Raw genomic sequence first — 21486 nt, forward strand, 5'->3', positions numbered from 1 at the left:
CCGAATAGCGAGTCTCTCCCTGGGAGTTCACGGAATGGAAGAGCTTGGGATCCTCTGGTCATCGAGCTCAACCCCTGCCATTCAAGGTTCTTCCTCACCGAGGGAGGGGGAGAACAGGTGAGAAGGAAAGGAAACGGGGGGAAACAGAAAAAAGTGGCCATTGCCTTAGTAAAAGTGACAATTTACCGGGAGGGGGGGTGCAGTCCAGCGGTGGTTGATAACACAGAATTCTTGGCATTGGTAACCCCATCCACGCACACGGCAGGATTAAAAAAAATCTTCCTGCAACTCAAGGGCTTGCCGCTTTTCTCCGATGAGCCACCACAAGGTCGGTTGCAGAGACCATGCAGGCGAGGGGACTGAAATGCGCCTCCCGCGCAGACTTTTCTGCCTCGTTTCTCCTGTCCTGCGCTCCGAGGGCGTGACGGGCCCGCTGCCGTTTTTGCTGCAAGGGGGCAGCTAACCGAGCGAGCCGCCTCCTCTCCACCTGGTAACAATTCGCCTCTGCGCATGCAAAGAGTGCCTCGCCAGCAAGCGGCGCTCTGGTGCAACCGTAGGCAGTCAAGATGTTTCGGAACAGGTGCCCCACGGCGCCGGCTCTGCTGCTGGGTATTTAGACCCGGAATATCTGTACACTGCTGAAGGAAAGCTTAAACTCCACTTGCTCCGAGCTTCACCCTGCCGTGCCTCAGACTTCCACCTCGCTCCCCCCACCCCAAAGTGCAAATGGGCTCCTTCCTGCCGGCCAGCCAGAGAATTAGCAGCAAAGGAAGTTCCCAAGAAAGGGTCCCCCCCCCCTCCGCTTTGCCCCTCTCTGCCCACCCAACCCATGCTCTAGAATGCAAATGCGGGCAAAGCGGCCTTCCCCATCCCGGTGCCCTCCGGATGCTGCTGGACTGCAGCTGCCACCACCCCTGACCACCTGCCCTGCTGGCTGTTGGAGCCGCAGCCCAGCAACTTCCAGAGGGCACCAGGTTGGAGAACCATAGAGTTGGGAGGGCCCCCCCAAGGGTCATCAGGAAACACAGTTGAAGCATCTTTTAAAGGCCTCCGAGGGAGGAGACCACCACCTTCAGGAGGAGCACAGCTCCTGCTCTCAGAAAACCCTCCCGAGTGTTGAATCGGAACCGCCTTTCTGGTCAATGGAACCCATCGTCTCCTCTGGGGTAGCAGAAAAGCCGCCTCCATCTTCCCTGGAGAAGCAAAGCGGGACTATTACTGGCTCAGCATCCTCTTCCTTTCCAAAGCACCTGCAAGCGAACCAGGATCATTGCTGAGCCAACACTGTCCTCTGGAGGCCACAGCTGGCATTGCAGGGCCATCGCAGGCAGGCAGGCAGGCAGGCAGGGGTCGCTGGGCTTCTCTGGGGTCCCCTCCCAACTCAAAATCTGCATGCAGGACCTGAGCACGAGATCCCTCTCCCCTCCTGTGGTTTCCAGCAACTGGCATTCTTGAGAAGCATCGCTGCCTCCAGCTTTGATGGCAGAGCACAGCCAGTAGCCTTTTTTCAATTGATGTGCTTAAAAATAACACAGAAAGTGAGTGGTGGGGAGGCGAGTTAGGAGAACCAAGGTGGGGGAGAAGAATCACGGAATTGTAGAGCTGGAGGGAACCCCAAGGGTCATCCAGTCCAACCCTCTTCAATGCAGGAAGAGGGAGATCATAAAGCTTTTCATCCCCTGCTGTCAAAAACTCTCCCTTCAGAGCTGCTGTGTCCCAGTTTTGGGGTGGGGGGGTGGGGTGGGATCCCCCTGCCCAGCTTGGCCAAACCAGGCTTTCTGAAACTCTCCTCACTCAACACATTGTGAATATCCATCTTGCCTCTTTATTCTACAACAGGACACAGAAAGAAAGACTGAGATACAGAGCTAACTTGTTTCCAGGTAGTTCCGATTTCCTGATGAGCTGCTTGCCTACAGATTTAGACCCTCCGTGCCCCATGTGTGCTCTATCGTTCACCATTCAGCAAGATATTCCAGAAGCCCTGAATGATCCCCACCCCCCTACCCCCAGCCTCTTACAAACATGGGGGCACAGACCCCCAAATCCCTTTCCCCTCACATACATACAGCCTAATCCTTCTGCAGAGACTTCCCATGAGCCTTTTCTCCCCGGCCTCAGTTCCCCGCCTGTAAAATAGTCTCTTGCAAGTATGAGCTGTCGTCGCGAGACCTTTCGGGTGCTTGAAATTACACACACGTTATTTGGAGTAAGGAAACCTACAAAATTATCCCACTGGGAATAGTCGCTTCTCCCCAAAAGGGGGGTCCGCTCCAGCCAGTCCAGGAGCCAGAGTGGGGGACAAGGTTTGGGGGCTGGAGCAGCCTCAGTAAGGAGTCCCAGCCCAGGGGGGATGTGGGGCTCAGCTGCTGCCAAACTGACCCTCACCTGCTTCCGTTTGGTGACTGGGCAGGGAGGTGCCAACCCTCTAGAGGACGGCAGCAGGTGGAAGGGGGAGGGCACGACTGTTTGGAGGGCCTAGAAATGGCCAGAGTGGGACCCCGCCACCTTCAGGAAAGCCCAACCCCTGCGATGTAAACAGGAGCACCAAACCCCCAGAGAAGGGTGCAAATGGTGTCTCCAAACAGGTTCAGAAAGCAAAGGAGATTGGGTACAGTTTGCCCCCAGCCTCTTCCCAGAGTCACCCTCAAGGCCTGCTACCTCCTCCACGCCCCCCCCCACTGCAGACGCCCCTCATTCTACACACCAAGGCCCAGCACCAAAAGAAACCTGCCAAGGAGGCAAGCAGATGCAGAATCAAGAGTGACTGCAGCCCATCCTTCCCTCTGGGATTCTGAATTTCAGGTGCCCTAGGAGAGAGGGAGTTATGTGGCCGCACCAACCGGGGGAAAACAGGAGATATTTCTGGCCTCCTAGCCCAGCATCCCAGGAAAGACCCCCACCCGCAGGCTACTCTACCACCCCACACCCGCTATGGGCTCCTGGAGCGCTCTGGGGCTCACCAACCGCTTTGACAAACTGTCCAGACTTTGCCCCTTCCAGAATGGGGGGAACAAGGCAACGGGGTCAGGAATGATGGCGAACTCCATGGCGCCGGAAGCCAGGGAGGTGCCCTATGCCAGGAGGGGTCCCGAGGCCCCCCCTCAACTCAGGCTGAAGGCACATCCAGCAGGGCAAAGGGAGGGTCAGGAGTGGGGCTGAGCTGTCCCTGGCCGGCAGGCAGTGTGACGGTGGCTCCTCCAGGCCTCTCGCCCCCCGGGGCTCAGTCTGCGGCGCTACGACGTCTGGCACTGGACGTTGTGGTGCATGGGGTCCTCAAAGTCGTCCTGGTGGTGGAAGCCCCTCTCCTGGAAGTGGGGTTGTGTGAAGAGCTCTCGCAGCTCCACCTCCTCTGTGTCTTCTGTGGCCATCACCTCTTCGCGGGGAGGGAAGAAGGACTGCAGCTGGCGCAGCTGGTGAGGGGGCAGCCAGCCGGGATCCGGGAACTTCACCTGGGCAAGAGAGGGGGGAATCACGGAACTGTAGAGCTGGAAGGGACCCCAAGGGCCGTCTATTCCAGCCCCCCCCCCCCGATGATGCAGGAATCACAGCAAAGGCATCCCTGACAGACAGCAGCCACCTCTGCTTAAAAACCTCCAACGAAAGAGGGCCCACCTCCTTCCAGGGAATCCGTCCCCCAGTCTTTCCCTCAGATAGCTCTTCCTTAGAGGATGGGGAATGATAAACTGGGGAGAGCATGAGACTCTTAATCGGAGGGTCGTGGTTTGAGCCCCACGTTGGGCAAAAGATCCCTGCATTGCAAAGGGGTTGGAATAGATCCATCCCAAGTACAATTCTCTGATTCTATCTAGAATGGCAGATGAATGGTTTGCAACAAGCCTCCCCCCCCAGCTCCCTGTCCCTCTCTCTCTGGATTAAGCCTGAACGCACCCCCCCTGCCCCCCTCGTACCTGGAACTGAATGATCAGCTTCCCCCTCTGCGTTGGATTTCGGTAGATGGGCATCCCTTCGTTGGGGATGCACTTGGCCTCCCCGGGCTTGATGATGGTCCCTGAGGGGCAGAGAGAGGGCAGAGTTGGGGAAAGGTGCAGGAAAGGGCTGCCAAAATGATCAAGGGGGTGGAGAGGCTCCCCCAAGCAGGAAGTCTGCTGCCCCTGGGGCTTTTTCATTCACAGGAAAGGCGAAGGAAGATCAATTGTCAAGAGAGGGACCTTTAACTGTGAGAGCAGCAGGGGCTGTTCTTATTCTACATGTGCCTCAAAATCAGTCTGTAAATATTAGTCAGTCTCATATATATATATATATTCATGAAAATATGTTGCAGCATACCAAGTAAAAGTCATGTTATTTTAAAACTCTATCTTGCGTGGTCTTTTCTAGGAGAGAAAAAGAGAATTATTAAAAAGGGTCAAATGACCCGGGGCAACATCTGCACTACTCTGACAAGTATAATTACTACACTTCAGTGACTTTGGAACTCCCTGCCACAGGAGGCAGCGACAGCCACCAACCTGGATGGCTTTAAAAGAGGATGGGACAAATTCACGGAGGAGGAGAGGGCCCTTGATGGCTCCTAGCCAGGACGGCTCTGTTCTGCCTACACAGTCAGAGGCAGCCATGCTTCTGGAAAGCAGTTCCTGGAAATGGCAGGAGGAGAGACAGAGCTCTTGTGCTCCAATCCTGCTCCGGGGCTTTCCCATAAGGGGCATCTGGTCAGCTACTGTGCAAACAGGATGTTGGACCAGCTGGGGCTCCCTGGGCCGGATCCAGCAGGCTCCTCCTCCTTTCTTATGTTCCCAGGCCTGGAGGAGGAGGAAGAGCCAGACACAAACTTCTCCACCTCTCAGAACATCACTTGGGCGCATGCAGAGGGCCAAGGCCAGGGCAGGAAAGTCTGCAGAGTTGGCAGGCAGGTGCCAAACACCTCCCTCCTAAAGCCTGGCAGCACTTTTGTGACTCAGAAGCCCCCTCCCAGCATTTCAGGCCCTGCTTAAAGCAAAGGGGTGTTTCTCCATTTCACTCTCATGGGCAAACGTGGCTCCTTCTCCCCCCACAGGCCCAGATCCCCTCTTCCCACCTGTACTTACCTGGCCGCGAGGAGACCAGCAGCTTCCTGTTGTCCAGGGTGTGGATGATCTGCCGACAGCCGCACAGAGCGTCCACCAGGCTCACCTCCCTCTTGATGATGAGGTCGCTGCCCTGGCGCTGGAAGATGGGGTGCATCTTCTGGTCCAGAACGATGACGACGTCGCCAGGCTCAAAGCCGGGCATCTGGTCCCCTTCCTGGTGGAAGGTGATCTTCTGCCGGTCGGCCATCCCTGCAGGAGGGAGGAGAGAGCTGCAGGGAGGCCAGAAACCCTCACCCCCACCACGAGCACCGCTGACCTGGCTGCCTTCTAGCTCTCAGTCTCCTTCTGCGCTGGCTTGTTGGGCTCTTAGCATTGTTACAAAGCAGACAATTAGGACATTTTACGTGCTTTTACACTGCACAGTGTGTTCTTGGTGCAGAATTCAGCGGCCAAGTTGCTCACGGAGGCAAGGCGCTTTGAGCGTATAACGCCAATCCTGGTCCGGCTGCATTAGCTGCCAATTAGTTTCCAGGCCCAATTCAAAGTGCTGGTTTTCACTTATAAAGCCTTAAATGGCTCAGGACTGCAACACGTCAGGGATCGCACGCCCCACATGAAACAACCTGGACCCTGCCATTGTTATCTGAGGCCTCCTCCATGAGAAGTGCGGAGGGCGGCAACACAAGAACAGGGCCTTTTCTGCAGTGGCTCCGCGTTTGTGGAATGCTCTCCCCAGGGAGACTCCCCTGGCGCTTTCTTTATAAACCTTTAGGCGCCAGGCAAAAACGTTCCTCTTCAACTAGGTCTTCAGCCGATCAAACCATCTATGGCCTTTTGAAAGTGTTGGCAGGAAGGTATTCCTTAATTTAAAAGGCTTTGCGTTTTGTGTTTCTATGCTGTAAACTGCCCTGTGATCTCCGGGTGAAGGTATGCCAGGCTTATTAAAAAATAAAAATCAATAAATAATTGGGGCTTGGGTTTGCATTTTATAGAGGTGGGAGCCGATCTGTGGCGCACGGCATCTCATAAAACAGGCCCCTTCCCATAAATGAAAATGACAAATGAAGCTTCCCCGCTTAAGTGTGCTTTTGAGGCATTTCAGGGCTGGGTGACAAGTCAGCCTTCTCAGAGCTGGTTTTATGCCAGGAGTGGGTGTGACCAGATGGAGACTCTTCATCCCCAGGCGGAGGCAACCAGGCTTCTGCGGGGTTTGGGAGGGACTGATTCAGCTGGCCACCTGCCACCCCCCCCCCCCATCTTTGAGCCAAGCCTTCAGAAAAATCCAGCCTAATCTCTGTCCTTCCATGAGCTCTTATGTTCTCCCCTCCCCACCCCCTAATTCTGCCTGACAAAGAGTTCTGGAGAACAAAATTCAATTAAAACATCAATTTAAAAAAAAAAAAACTTCAGAAGCTTGCTGCAGTTTTGTGACGTTTTGGTTGATGAAGCCATTTTGAGAGAAAAAGTGGTGGCACAGTGACTAGCGGTCAGACCAGGACCTGGGAGAGACCAGGGTTCGAATCCCAACCCGGCCACAAAGCTTCCACTGGCTGCCTTTGGGCCAGTCACCTGCTCTCAACCCTTGCAGGGCTGCTGTGGGGATTAACTGAGGAGAGGGAGACCCATGTCTGCCACCTGAAGCTCCTTGGAGGAAGGTGTGAGAGAAACCCAACAAACAAACAAAGTTTTGGAGGCGTCACTTTTCTGATGGGCCAATGTGGCTACGTTTTCTGCTAAAAAGAAAAGAAAAGTGGGTTTTTCTTATAACCAAATCCCTTTAGACCCTATTAATTCTGCTCCCTTTCCATCCTGGCAGACGATGCACTGGATACAATCCAAAAAGGTGCAGGCCAGCTTCTAACTTCCTGGCATCAAGAGAGATACAACAAAACCCCAAGGAACAAGCTGACCCCCCCCATTTCCCCCTCAGTGCCATTGCTGGCAAGGGGGGGGGTGGGAGTCCTGGGCGGACAGGCTCCTGCCAGCCCTGCGGAGAGGACCTTGTGGGGCTTGCTCACCTTTGTCCAGGTGGACGTTGAGGATCTTCTTTTCTCGGATGACCTTCCTGCCGTTGCAGGCCAGGCAGCGGTCCAGCGCCCTCAGCCACTCCCCCTGGCCCTTGCACTGCGAGCACATTGTCTGGATGTGGTGGACCATGTTGGGCCCCAGCTGGTGGACGATGACCTCCACGCCAGAGCCGTGGCACTTGGGGCACCTTGTGTCCAGCCCTTCCCTGCTTCCACGGCCTGGGAAGGAAACAGAAATGGCTTGGCAGGAGGCCGGGGGATGACCAACCGCCTGGGATCTGACAATCTTAAGAACATCAGGAGAGCCCTGCAGCTGGATCAGGCCCAAGGGGACCCTTCTAGTTCAGCCTCTTCTTCTCAGCAGCCAAACATCCCTAAGAAGCTAGGCACCCAGAGAGACTGCCTCTGGACCTGGAGGCTCTACAAAAATCTAAGAAGAGCCTGGCTGCCGGATCAAGCCAAGGGGGACCCGACTAACCCAACATCCTGTCCCCACCCGGTGCCCTAATGGGAAACTCCTAAGCAGGGCCCAAGCACAAGAGCAACTCTCCCTTCCTGCGGTTCCCAACACCTGGGATTCAGAAGCATTGTGGAGACAGAGCAGAGCCATCACGACTAGTAGCCCATGAAAGCCCTCTCCTCTTCCATGAATTTGTCTTCGAATCCACTTTTAAAGCCATCCCCGTTGACAATCCTCACCGCCTCTTGTGGGAGGGAGTTCCGTCACCCAAAGGAGCCCCCGCCACACACTTCTGCCCCCTCCTTGCTCACCGTTGCAGCTCTTGCAGATGACGGACTTCTGCAGGGAGAGTTTCCGCGTGGCGCCATTGTACAGGTCCTCCAAGGTCACCGACAGCTGGTGGACGGCCGTCTTCCCTGAAAGGAGGAGGCCAAAGGATCAGAAACATCTTGCTGTTCACCAAGGAGATACTGTTTGTTTGTTTGTTTGTTTATTTGGGGCCTTTTGCGTCCTGCTCTTCAGCCCAGAAGGCTCCCGGAGCGGCTGGCATACGATCAAAGCAAGACCATTCCTCCTTGCAGGCTTACAGTCTTGTTTGGAAAGAAAACCCACCACGACACGCAAGGGAAACGGGACAGGGAGGGAGGAGGAAAACTCAAAACCCAGGCACCAATTTCTAAACGGTTGTTCCTAGAATGAAAGTTGAGTTAATTTTATTCTGTTTTAGTATTTTAACTTTTGTCTCTTTGAAAGTAGGGTGGTCATTTTTTCTTGATTTTACTGTTTAAGTCACTTAACAATCAAAGGCTTTTAACAATCAAACGGTGTGTAAATTTTATGAAATAAAGTAAACAAACTTAAGAATCACTGACAGGTGGTCACCTAACCTTTGCTTTAAAACCTGAAAGGTAGAAGAGCCCACCACCTTCTGAGAAAGTTCTTTCTACTGTGGAACAGCTTGCACTCTCAGAAAGTTCTTCCTGGTGATTAGTCGGAATCTCTTTCCTTGTCATTTGAATCCATTGCTTTGAGTCCTTCCCTCTAGGGAATTTCCACCAGGATTGATTGATTCATTTATTGGCATGTGTGTCCTACTTTTTGCTCCCAGGGCTCAAGGTGGCATGTATACTTTTATTGTAATGATCCGTATGTTTTAAATGATCAGGTATTATATTTATATGTCTAAATGTTTAATTGTTTTTTTTAATGATTGCTTCCCACCCCTCAATGCTTTTAGCTGTTTCTATTTTAGCTGTAAGCAGCCTTGAGTCACCCTCAGTGGGATATAAATAAATATTTTAACAATATGGCTCTGGCCCTCCTCATTTAATCCCAACCCTGTGAGGTAGGCTAGGGCTGAGAGAGAGGCGGGGGCTATCCCAAGGTCACACTCAGTGAGAGCTTCATGGGGAGGATTTGAACTCAGGTCCCTCCCAGGCCCAAGTCTGACACTCTCAGGAATACACCCCCCCTGGCTCTCACAGAGGGGCCTGTACGGATCAGCAGAGGGGCCTGTGCAATATCACCCCATCTTTGCTCATCCAACGCCCCCACCCCCACCTGTCGGCTGGTGAGAAATCCCCAGGGCCACATGGCAGCAGTCTTGAAGTTGCAAAGCTCCCTGTCAGCAGGAAGGCAACACTTCTGAAAGGGTTAAAGGTAAAGGTAAAGGGACCCCTGACCATTAGGTCCAGTTGCGGACGACTCTGGGGTTGCGGCGCTCATCTCGCTTTACTGGCCGAGGGAGCCGGCGTCCAGCTTCCGGGTCATGTGGCCAGAATGACAAAGCCGCTTCTGGTGAACCAGAGCAGCGCATGGAAACATTGTTTACCTTCCCGCCGGAGCGGGACCTATTTATCCACTTGCACTTTGACATGCTTTCAAACTGCTAGGTAGGCAGGAGCAGGGACCGAGCAACGGGAGCTCACCCCGTCGCGGGGATTCGAACCGCCGACCTTCTGATCGGCAAGCCAAAGGCTCTGAGGTAACCCACAGCGCCACCCGTGTCCTGAAAGGGTTACTCAGGGCAATTAGGCAGCTGGCAAAGACTTCTCAGAGATCTAAAGGGAACAGGATGCAATTACTGGGAGCTTGGATGGGGGGGGGGAGGAGAGTCACACCCTTAACCCTGGAAGGAAGAGGAGGACCAGAAGGACAGCCTCGGCCGGCTGCTGTTGAAGGAAGTCTAAAGGGGGCACCAGCACAACCCCCCACCCCCCAGGTTACATCCAGCCACCAAGTTCTACTCAGAGGAGACCCACTGAAATCAATGGACTCGTGTTTATCCTCGTTATTACTATTGTGGAATTCCCCGGAGAGGTGTGAAACTGGCTCCTTCTTTGTTATCCTGCCGCCAGAGGCTGAGACCTTCCTGTCCAGACAGGCCTTTGGGGCAGGCGATGCAGATCCGCTGGGCTGCTGTCAGGGCAAAGCGCTGCACCTTAATGACGGGTTCTCTGTGTCTTCTAACTAATGCTTGCTTTTATTACTCTGTATTTTAGAATGATGTTGTTAAATGTCAGAAGCCACCTTGAATCCCAGCTTGGGAGAAAGGCAGGATACGAATACATTTGGTGATGATACAAAGGCGTTTCCAAACGTCTTTTCAGAACTTTGAGAACCTCTCTCCAGCAGCACACGCCATGTGGGTATTTAGATGTGATTCCTGCACTGAAAGGGTTGGTCTGGGTGGCCTTTGGGGATCCCTCCCAACACTACCATTCCAATTCTACGCACCATGCAAAAACAACAAGTCAATCCGAAACAAGCACAGCAACACATCCCTCCTTGCTCTGTGATGGCAGGTGTCCCACTGACCCCTTGGAATCAATGGGCCTCAGTGAGCCTATCCGTGTCAATGGACCTCTGAAGGCCAGAACAGATCACTGGCTCTCAGGGATTTGTTTTGGCCAGGGATGGGGGATCTGCGGAACTCCAAGACATTGTTGGAGCCCAACAGCCACCAGCCCAAGCAGCAAGGGGGCCCCACGGGCAGGCATTTCATCGATTTCACAACATTTTCACACAAAGAAAAGACTCAAGAGGTTCACAGAGAAGAAAGGAATAAAATTTATCAGCAAAAACAACCATTTGAAACATTTAAAACTAAAATCGGGAATAAACTAAAAACAAGCATACACCAACACTCTACATGTCTGGATACAGGTTTGTCTAAATAAATGTGTTTTTTTTGGCAGGTGCCATAAAAAGCGCAATGACGGTGCCTGCCTGACGTCAACAGGCAGGGAGTTCCACAGAGTAGGGGCTGCCACACTAAAATATCGATGTGGAGCAGGTCAGTGGTGAAGGGGTGGGAACGGTACCTTTGGGGACCCCCACACCTGGCTTAGAAAGATTCCCCTCCCTCTGAACTACCAAGCAGCCAAGTTTCAGGGTGATGCTGCCATCACTCAGTGGGGGCCCCCACTTCTCCCTTATGGCCCGTGAACCACAAACCACCTTCCCAAAGGGCAGGTGGCCACAGGATTCATTTCTGTTTTTCCATTTTCACGATTCATTCTACACAATTGTCTCAAGGCGACACCAAAGATTATTCAAAACACTTAAAAACAGTAAATCAATTTAGGACTCAAAGGTGGGTGAGTGACAGCTTCCTGAGCAGGAAAGTGAAAATTCAATAAATAAATTGAAATGGAGCCTGACTCTGCTCCTCCAAGCAGTCTTCTCAGCAAGAGCCTGTATCCCAGAGGAACCAAATCCCACCCCCCCGGCCAGGCCAGCCCCCCTCCCTCTCCCCTTGCCCCCAAGTACCTCTCCTCTCCACGCGGGGACCGTGTGTGCGCGCCCCGCCTCCGAAAAACAGGTCAAAGATGTCCATGGGGGGTCCAAAGCCGCCCCTGCCGCCTTCCTTCATGGCCCGCTCCCCACCGCGGTCGTACATGGACCTCTTGTGGGGGTCCGACAGCACCTCGTAGGCCTGGGAAATCTGCTTGAACTGGGCAGGGAGAGAAGGTGTCGAGTCAGGGGACGGGAGAGCCGGAAGGGACCCCCAAGGGTCATGTAGTCCAACCCCCCTGCCCACCTCAGCCGCCCCTGGCACCTACCCTGTCCCCCTCACTGGGGTTCTTGTCTGGGTGGTACCTCAGCGCCAGGCGCCGGTAAGCGCGCTTGATCTCCTCCATCGTGGCGCAGGGCTTGACTCCCAGCACATCGTAGTAGCCGGTTTCCTTCACCATCTCAGCGGTCAGCGTCCCGCAGCGTCCAGCCCCCCCGGCCTCACCCGTCCAAGCCCAGAGAGAGCCCTTGCCCTAGAGAGAGGACCTCGGGGTCATTCGGGAAAAGAAAAGCAGCTCTTGGAAAACCCCAAAAGACCCAAGAGCGCAACAAGCTGAAAAGGAGAAGGGAAAAGGACAATAATCGCTGGGCTCGCTCCCAGAGAGTCTCGGCTGGCCTCCTTCCCGCAAACAGACACCTGTCAGGCAGGTGGGGCTCCCAATGCCCTGCTGCTGCGGCTTCCCAATTAAGAGTGCCTCCTCCTCCTCCTCCTCCCTGTGCAGACGGACCGGTTGGAGGAAGTCGGCAGGAGGGTGTGGCGGGGCGTGTGCGTCAGGTCCCAAAGGTGCTGATTACCTGGCCCGCCTCACAGGGCGAGCGTGAATGACTCCCGGGCGTGGGGTGGGAGGAAGCGACGGGAGCTGCGGCAGCGGCACCATAGAAAAGCCCAGACCAAGCAAGATTCCCCTGCCCTACTTTCCTCTCCGTCCGCTGCGCAACCCAGCGCACCAAACCCTCCTTTAAGGCCTTAATTGCCACTTGCTAACGAAGCAGCCTGGCCCCGCCTGCCTGTGGCACACTTTGGCCAGGGCCGCCTGTCACTCTCTTCCCCTTGAAATAAAGTAAGATTCTAGTCCTCAATTGGGAACACGGGCATCTTCCTCAGACCGAGTCAGACCAATTGGTCCACCGATTGGTCAAATCAATTTAAATCACTAGTCAATAAGACTTGATTTAAATCTTTTTTTTTTTTTACAGAAAGACTCATTCTTGCTGGTATAATCTTAATATTTACAACCAGAGGAAGGTTTCATTTTTGGAATAATACATTTTTAGAGTAGTTTTTACAGTTAGTTATATAAAAATTACTGATTTGGTTATACTATTAGAAATACATTGACAGATAATTATGAAATTATTGTGAGGTTTAATAAGTTAACTGTTTATATTTGGACAACTTTTCTGCTGTACTTTATTGGAAGGAGAAAAATAATCATTTCCCTAATAACAATTTAAACAATTTATTTAACTACATAACAATAACATTATAATGATTATAGCATATGTATCCATGTTTGTTAACTGATGTGGTTAAACGATTTTTTTAAAAAAACAACCACACAACTTAGACTGAGTTTTAGCACACATGAAAAACTTAAAACAAATCCCTATTTCCTGGACTATAATGTAACTTGAAACTAGAAAACTATATTTAGAAAGATTTTCCCTCCAAAAAGCATTTTATTTTAAAAATCCAATTTAAATAAAAAAAATCTGATTTATAGAAAAAATAATCCGATTTAAATAAAAAAGTGTTGTTGTTGTTGTTGTTGTTGTTGTTTTTTAAAAAAACATTTTTATCCACCCTGTAGCTCAGTATAGCTTGCACTGACTGGCAGCAGCAGCAGCAGCTCACCAGGATTTCAAGCAGGAGCTTTCTCTCTCAGCCCTAACTGGATGCACCCTTGGGGATCGAACGTGGGACCTTCTGCTTGCGAGGCGGATGCTCTTCCATTGAGCTATGGCCCTTCCTGGCAGCTGGCCACCTCTCCGGGTCTCATCTTGACCCTAGCCCTGGAGAGGCCAGCCACTTGGGCAAGACGCCTCTGCCAAGACCTCTTGCTTGATCTCCAGGGAGGGGCTGATTGGAGACCCACGAGGCACAACACCCCCCCCCCCGCCCCCAAGGATTCCCCTTCCACCAGGCACTGGCAACGGCTCCAGCCCTTGGAAGCACACACAGGCAGAGGATTTGAGTTCATGTGGGCTGCTGGAGAGCCAAGCGGCTGCCCCCTCTTCTCTGCACAAAGCTCCTCAAAACAGCTGGAGGAAGGTCTGTGGGTGCCCTGCTTCCCTCAGCAGAAAAACTCCCTTGTGAAGGCCTTGCCCAAGAGGAGCTGAGCAGCCACCGGTTGCAAGAGGAGAAGAGCCTGATTCTGCAAAGCCCTCTGAGGAGAGGGGTGGCAAACTTGGGTGCCGCCCCCTCCACGGGGACTCCCAACTCCCAGCAGCCAAGCTCAGCTGTGACAGTGTTGTCCCAACAAGTCCTGGAGGGCCACAGATGCTGTCCAGCCCTGATGGAAGCATAGAGCTGTAGAGCCGGGAGGCACCCCAAGGGTCATCTAGTCCAAGCCCCGCTGCACTGCAGGAACCGCAGCTAAAGGATCCCTGATTAATCTCGATTCTAAAAGCCTCCAAAAGACTACAGCCCACCTTCTTCCGAGGTAGGGCGTTCCACTGCTGAAGGAACGCTAAATGTCAACTCAGCTGACAGACGCAAAGGCTGGGTATCATCCAACACAGAGGAAGCTGCCTTCTGCTACCCTGTCACAGCACCGGTCCATTCAGCTGGGTAATGTCTGCCTTGGCTGGCAGCAGCTCTCCAGGGTTTCAGGCTCGGGGGCTACTAGCCACAATGGCTATGGTCTGCCTCCATTGTTGGAGGCAGGAAGGCTTCTGAGCACCAGTTGCTGGAAACCACAAACGGGGAGGGGTCTTGTTCTCAAATCCTGCTTGTGGATTTCCCACAGGCAACCCGTTCAGCCACTGTGAGAACAGGATGCTGGAATAGATGGGCCGGTGGCCTGATCCAGCAGGCTCTTTTAGCTTCCTAGGGTACTCAGATGCTGAGCCCCTCTTGCCCTCTTGCATGGCGGAAGACGGTAGCGGTTTTTGTGCAAGGCAACAGGGGCTGCTTAGTATGGTCCTGCCGGAGGGCAGATATCTGGGCAAGTCACTTGGGGCCCCACTGCAAGTTGGGGGGGGGGGCTCTTGGCCATTCGGTCAGCTGCAGAAGTGGAGGGAATGATGGTCGGGGGCCTTCTGTCGCTGCCCCTAAGTGGTGACCCTCTCACCCCAGAGATATGTCTGGCACCACCGAGTCAGGTCCCGCCATGGGTGGCAGACACGCCTGTGCACCCTGCCCTCCCTCGGACAGCACTTCTGTGTGGGGCTCAGCCCTCCTGCTTTGTTGTTTTTGCTCAGAGTCCTTGCATTCCTTTCCACAAACTGTCCTACCTCTTGTTTTTAGTGGAATGATTATGTCACTGCAACCCATCCTGGGACCTTACAGTGAAGGGCGGGTAAGAAATCTCTTAAATAAATACATGAACAGGGCTGCAAGCCCATTCACTTATCCTGGCCTGCCAGGCTGAGATTTGGGGAAGGGGCACCACAGCTCAATGGGCAGAGCACCTGCTTGGCCTGAGGAAGGCTCCTGGCTTCTCCGAGTAGGGCTGGGAGCGTCCTGTTTTCGGAACTCCGGAGAGCCACTGCTGTCAGCCAGTGTGGACAGTACTGAGTAAGATGATTCAGTCTAAGGGAGCTTCCTGAGATTACAGGTGAGCAAATGCAGGGGTTGGACTAGATGACCCATGGGACCCCTTCCAACACTGCAAGTCTATTCTTCTATGAACGGGAGGGCTGCCAGGAGTCCACATGTAACACTTAGGAAGAAAAGCCAAGCTGCATCCCAGATGGGGAGCGTTTCGGGGAGGAAGCCTGGGAAAAACTCTTCTTCCCAGGACAACTTCCCAGATTACCCTGAACAAGCAAGAAACCATGAACACAGAGAGCCACTTCTGAGGCACACAGAGCCAACGCTGGGCCTTTGATCTCCCAGGAAAAGCTGGGTGTGAAGGGCTGCCCCACCTGGCTGGCCTGAGGCTCCTGCTCAAGGGCACAGAAGCTCCTCCGTGAGCAAGAGACGCTGCCCCACACTGGAAACAGCACACAGGGGAGTCGGCAAGGCGTTTCACGAAGGAAAAGATCGTGCCCCACAACAAAGCCAACGCAAATGCAAGACAGGGATTTGTTTGCTCCTTAAAGCTTTTCAACTTCAGCACTTTAAAGCCTTGTTCCTTAAAGCCTTTCAACCCAACGCAGCACCCTGTCCGACTTCCACGCTCCACTCATGAACGATCTAAAACAAATCCGACAGGACAGGCGACACGGTGTACGTTTATAAGATTATGCACGGCATGAAGAAAGCAGAGAGAGAAAAGCAGGCACAGGCAAACTCGGCCCTATGCCTGGAGAAAAGCTTTTCTCCCTCTCTCATGACACCAGAACTGGTGGGCACCCAATGAAGCTGAATGTTGGAGGATAAAGGACACAGAAAAAGTAGGACTTCTTCAAGCAGCACAGAATTAAACTGTGGAACTCCCTCCTGCAGGAGGCAGCCAGGGCAACCAACCTGGAAGATTGGAGGAGAGGGCTGTCGAGGGCCGCTAGTCACCATGGCAGCCACGCTCCTGAATCCCAGTTGCTGGAAAACACAGGAAGGGAGAGTTGCTCTTGCACTTGGGCCCTGCTTGCAGGTTCCCCATAATGGGCACCTGGTCGGCCACCGTGAGAACAGGAGGCAGGACTAGAGGCCGCCCCCCTTTGGCCTGATCCAGCAGCACCCAGGCTCTTACATTCAAAGTGCAAAGGAATTCTCTCCATGTTCACTGCCTGGTTCAAAGCAGGCCTCAAAGGAAACGTGGGAGGAGCTCTCCTGGCCTTGAACGGCACAGCTCTGCACTCTCGGCCAAAAGAGGCCAGGCTATCTTACTCGGGGGAAACCCAAGGACTGTACAGGAGAGCCGGGCATCTGCTCCACATCTGAACTCCACCCACCCTCCAGTTGGGAGAAAAGGTCACAGGCAGCCATGCAGCGTCAGTCCCGAACGGCATCTCCATGGAGGGCTGAATCCTGGTCTGAAACCCTGGAGGGCCACTGCTGCCAGTCAGGGCACACAATCCTGAGCTAGATGGGCCAATGGCCTGGCTCAATATGAGGCCGCCTCCTATGTCCCCATCCATCTGAGGACATACAAAGCTGCCTTTGGTTCATCAACCTCAGTATCGTCTACCCTGACTGGCAGCAGCTCTCCAGGGTTTCAGACCAGGAATCAGCCCTGCCTGGAGATGCTGCTGGGGGCTGACCCTGGGACCTTCTACATGCCAAGCAGGTGTCCTACCACTCAGCCAGCGTTAGAAAATCAAACATATAATTTAATCGCCAAATGGCACCTTAAACATGGGTTACGGTCACCAGAATGGAATGTCTTGGTGCATTCTTTCAAGGAAATTTATTGTAGTTATTTCATTACTGCTTTGTATTTTGAAGAAGAACAAATCTCAACGCGATTTACAGCACATTAAAACATCAAATAAAGCAATCCAGAATAAAGACAAATTCCACCTTCAAGGAAAGTATTTCAGATCCTTCTCTAAGTGACATTTTGCTTTCCCCAGTTGCCAGTCTGGCATCCAGAGATCTCCACGTGGTCACCATTGGACCCGTGACAAAATGCACCTGGCTAATTTCTAACACTGCACTCAGCTATAGTCCTCCCCCTTAAAATAAAGCAAGATTCCAGTCTTCGTGGTTCTGAATAAATGGTCAATTTAAATAGGAACGCAGGACCCTGCCTCACGTTCAGCAGAGAGCACGAGCCTCTCAGCAGCTCGGTGCAGAAACAGCTTTCTAGGGGCAGGTTTGTGGAGCTGCCACAGCCCACGGAATGACTTCCACTCCTCTCCTTCCCTCCTTGGCCTACCCCAGCCGACACCCAGACAAACAGGTTCTCTCGGTGCTTACAGCTGCACCCGGGAAGAGCCCAGGCGCCACCGCAGGCTCCCACAAGCGTGACCAGCACAGCACGCGGAGACTGTGGCTGTGGTGTGAGCATCTGAAGTGCCAGCAGCACCTCCCTCTATCCCTGGAACAAGCTCTCAGCACGGCTGTGCGATGAAGGCACAGGTAGGGGTGCCTGTGGTTGCTTTTCATTGCACGAACGCTTGCTGGGTGGCCACTTGCCAGATGACTCTTCATCTGCAATTCCTACATTGGGTTGGACTAGATGACTCCTAAGGTCCCTTCTGACTCTTCTACAATTCTAGGAAATTTGCCTTGGGTTGCCCAATTTTTAAAAGGAGCAGGGTGCAGTAGATTTCCTCAGAACTTCGACCGGCTGCCGCAATCCGGTGCAGTCATCTTCAGTTCTTGCTCAAGTCGAGACAGACTGAGCAAGCAGGGGAGCAAGACTCCCAGGACAATCCTCCCCCTCCCAGCCAGGCTGCATCCTGTTTGCTCAGTCAGCACCCTAAAGCAACAGGATCAGGGCCGGCAAGTGACACCTCAGCTGCACCCCAACAAATAAGGATGCTGACTTATACTGAGTCAGACCACTGGTTCATCCAGATCAGGACAGTCTACACTAGCTGGCAGCAGTGGCTCTTTCCAAGGCTGCTTTCAGAGCTCCACCTGGAGATGCCAGCAGGAACTGAACCCCCGACTCTCAGATGCTCTGCCACAAAGCTGTGTCCCTTCCTCAAATACTGCACCTGCACAGAGGCTGGGGCAAGTTTACAGAGCGCTCAAAGAGCCTGCTGGATGGGGCCAATGACCCATTTAGTCCCGCCTCCTGTTCTCACAGTGGCCAAATAGTCCTAAGAATCTAGGAACCAAGATAGACTGCCTCTGGAACTGGAAGTTCCCTAAGAACATAAGGAGAGCCTGGCTGCTGGATCAGGCCAAAGGGAGGGGGCTAACCAGCACCCTGTTCTCAGAGTGGCCAACCAGATGCTTATTGTGGGAACCCCACAAGTAGGACACCCCCCACTCCTGCAGTTCCCAGCAGCTCATTCAGGAGGCACAACATGCCCATCACAGCCAGTAGCCATAAATACCCACTCTCGTGAATTTGTATAAATCTCTTTCAAAGCCATCCAAGTTGGTAGTCCTCACTGCCTCCTGCAGGAGCCAGTTCCATAGTTAAACTACATGCTGTGTGAATAAGGGCTTCCTTTCACCTGTCCTGAATCTTCCAACATGCAGCTTCATGGCATGTTCACCAGTTGTGTGGGAAACCGGCAGGCAGGATCCGAGCACAAGAGCCCGCTTCCCTCCTGTGGTTTCCAGCAACTGGGATCCAGAAGCATTGCTGCCATCTGACTTTGGATCTGGGTGTGTGTCTTTTTTGGCCTGCCTTGGAGAGGGTGAAGGCTGAGAAGGAACCTGAATCATCCTAGGAAAACCGGGGTAAAAAAAGAGTGACAGTGTGTTAAGGTTACTTCAGCAACGGAATCATAGAATTGGAAGGGAAGCCAAGGGTCGTCTAGGCCAAGCCCAAGAAAGATGCATGGAGGAACAACACAATTAAAGCAGAGACAGGAAGTTGTACACTGCCCACGGGCAGAGCCTATTTTGCTTCAGCTTCATCTGCAACAGGTCATTTTAGAAAACATCATGGCTCGTAGCCCTATACTGAGAATACTCCCCCAGGAAGGACCCAGGCTGCAATCCTGTGCACACTGAGCTGGAAGCAAGTCCCCCTGAGGTCAGCTGGGCTCGCTTCCAGAGGCACGTGAGGAGGAGTCTGGGAGAGGAAAAGGAAGACTCTTATCAGCCAGGGACAACAACAGGACGTCTTGTTTGCTTTCTCTATGTGTGACCTTCTCTCTCCAACTAGGACTCAAAAGTAGCCAAAGTTGCAGCAGAAATCAAGGCAAGATTTATTATGGCATTTACAGGAGATTTCCTGGGCCCTAGTTTCTCATCAGGTGATAAAGGAAGTTTATTCAACGCCTCTAATGAAGAAAGAAAAACCACACGAGTGGGAGCCTCCAAGGGGCCACCACCAGAAGAGCCACGCCTGCATTTTTGCCCCCAAAATCCTCAACCTCCCCCAGTGAAATATTTAAAAGCGGCTTATACAGTAAGAAATTAAGAATTAAAAAGGCACAACAAAATAAACTTCACAACTATTAAGCAGCAATAACACAATAACCAAGGCAATAAAAACCAATAGCTAAAAAAGAAAAACAGAAAAAACCCTTTCTTTTAAAAAAAAAATATGCCAAATACATTCTTGTTTAGGTAAGTCCACCCAGATCCTTAGAATCTTTTTAAATATTTTGACTTTTCTTATGTTTTAAAGTACCATCGTATATTTTTCTTGATTTATTTATATTTCTGTGATCCGATTTGAAGGTTGTTGTTTTACACTCTAGCGGTGTATACATTTTATGAAATAAATAAACACAATAGAGAGAGTCGTCAATAGAGCCAGCAAGGGCCTTAGAAAGGAGTTTTTCACAGGAGCGGCTGCTAGGTGAGGACGGGAGGGGAACCCAGGCATCCGAGGAGCCCCCTCACCCACTAAAGGACCCAGGCGTCCGGGGAAGGAAGAGGCGTGGCTTGGGAGAAGAGGGAAAAGGACCCAGGCGTCCGAGAAGCTCCCCGCCCCCCCCCCCTCCGACTCACTCACCCTCCGACGCTCCGACCGCTTCCTTCCTCGCTAGGAACTCTCTGGAAGCGCCGCCACGCCCGGCTCCGCGCCCATTGGCCAGCGGGTGCAGCCAAGGCTCCGCCCTCCCGAGGAAGCCCCGCCCCTTCCCTCTAAGGCAATGGGAGAGAAACCCTTCGGGATTTTGTTGTTTTCCTTCACTCGCGCACGGAGGAGAGGCCACGCCTCCGAGCCCCGCGATTGGGCGGCGGCGAGAGCGGCCTGCCTCCTGTGCGGCTCTGGATTAGCTGTGCTCCACGCTCGTCAGCCGCACGGCGGCCACTGACGGGCGACCTTCGGTTTGAGTGAGAAGAGCGGGAACTTGTCGCCGGTTTCTTGTCAGGGAGGCGGCAGTTGGGCGCGTGGGGGAGGGGAGCGCCGAAACTCCCGCCTTTTTCTCCCGCGCACGCGCCTCAGCCCCCCCCGCCCTCAGGCAGCGCGTAGGCCTACACGGCAGGGCTGTCGTGAGAAGCGCCATCTGGCCAAACCTGGAGGAATTCTAACTTTTACTGAATCCAAAAATTCAGGAAGACTTGCACCCACCAATTCTGGCACCCAGAACCTACACACACACACACACACACATTCCATAGTTCCAGTTACAGGTAGGTAGCCGTGTTGGTCTGCCATAGTCAAAACAAAATAAAATAAAAAATTCCTTCCAGTAGCACCTTAGAGACCAACTTTTATGGACCATAAAGAAGGCTGATCGCCGAAGAATGGATGCTTTTGAATTCTGGTGCTGGAGGAGACTCTTGAGAGTCCCATGGACTGCAAGGAGATCAAACCTCTCCATTCTGAAGGAAATCAGCCCTGAGTGCTCACTAGAAGGACAGATCCTGAAGTTGAGGCTCCAGTACTTTGGCCACCTCCTGAGAAGAGAAGACTCCCTAGAAAAGACCCTGATGTTGGGAAAGATGGAGGGCACAAGGAGAAGGGGACGACAGAGGATGAGATGGTGGGACAGTGTTCTTGAAGCTACTGGCATGAGTTTGGCCAAACTGCGAGAGGCAGTGGAAGACAGGAGGGCCATGGAGTCACGAAGAGTCAGACATGACTGAACGACTGAACAACAAAGTTTGTTCTTGGTATGACTTCCGTTTCAGTGTCTCTGAAGAAGTGTGCATGCACGTTTCAGTGTTTCAGTGTCTCTGAAGAAGTGTGCATGCACACGAAAGCTCATACCTATAACTTACTTAGTTGGTGATAGGGGAAGGTCTCTAAGGTGCTACTGGAAGGAATTTTTTATTTTATTTTGTTTACACGTATACATTGTAATTACTATTATTATTATTGTTGTTGTTGTTATGGTAAATATTTCTTTTTTGGAAGGGACCCCAAGGGTCATCTAGTCCAACCCCCTGCAATGTAGGAATCTCAAGTAGTGCGTTCGTGGCATTTTGTAATGTACATTAAAGCAGAGAGAATGGCTATAAGATCGGGTGGCCAGTCAAAAATGA

At 52.6% G+C, this 21486-nt stretch overlaps 1 protein-coding gene across 2 annotated transcripts; it reads right to left on the bottom strand.

Moving 5' to 3' along the window:
• Positions 1 to 1809: 1809 nt before the first annotated feature.
• On the bottom strand, positions 1810 to 20053 carry LOC117061861 (dnaJ homolog subfamily A member 1-like). 2 transcript variants are annotated; one of them, XM_033174841.1, is made up of 8 exons: positions 20009 to 20053; positions 11582 to 11785; positions 11289 to 11472; positions 7829 to 7933; positions 7049 to 7276; positions 5049 to 5279; positions 3912 to 4012; positions 1810 to 3452 (listed from the first exon to the last, which is right to left on the bottom strand). In XM_033174841.1, the coding sequence occupies exons 2-8, from the start codon at positions 11711 to 11713 to the stop codon at positions 3237 to 3239; spliced, it is 1197 nt and encodes a 398-aa protein (XP_033030732.1). In that variant the 5' UTR covers positions 11714 to 11785; positions 20009 to 20053; the 3' UTR covers positions 1810 to 3236. The 2 variants fall into 2 exon arrangements, with proteins under 2 accessions (XP_033030732.1, XP_033030733.1); XM_033174842.1 differs by lacking the exon at positions 20009 to 20053 and having other exon boundaries at positions 11619 to 11714.
• Positions 20054 to 21486: the final 1433 nt, after the last annotated feature.

The sequence above is a fragment of the Lacerta agilis genome, chromosome 17 (genome assembly GCF_009819535.1).
Source record: "Lacerta agilis isolate rLacAgi1 chromosome 17, rLacAgi1.pri, whole genome shotgun sequence".
Taxonomy (NCBI): Eukaryota; Metazoa; Chordata; class Lepidosauria; order Squamata; family Lacertidae; genus Lacerta; species Lacerta agilis.

Coding starts and splice junctions, on each gene's coding strand:
- LOC117061861 (XM_033174841.1), bottom strand. CDS start 11,713: ATGGTGAAGGAAACCGGCTACTACGATGTGCTGGGAGTCAAGCCCTGC. Junction 7,277..7,828: donor CATCTGCAAGAGCTGCAACG/GTGAGCAAGGAG, acceptor TTTCCTTCCCAG/GCCGTGGAAGCAGGGAAGGG. Junction 3,453..3,911: donor AGCTGATCATTCAGTTCCAG/GTACGAGGGGGG, acceptor TCTCTTGCCCAG/GTGAAGTTCCCGGATCCCGG.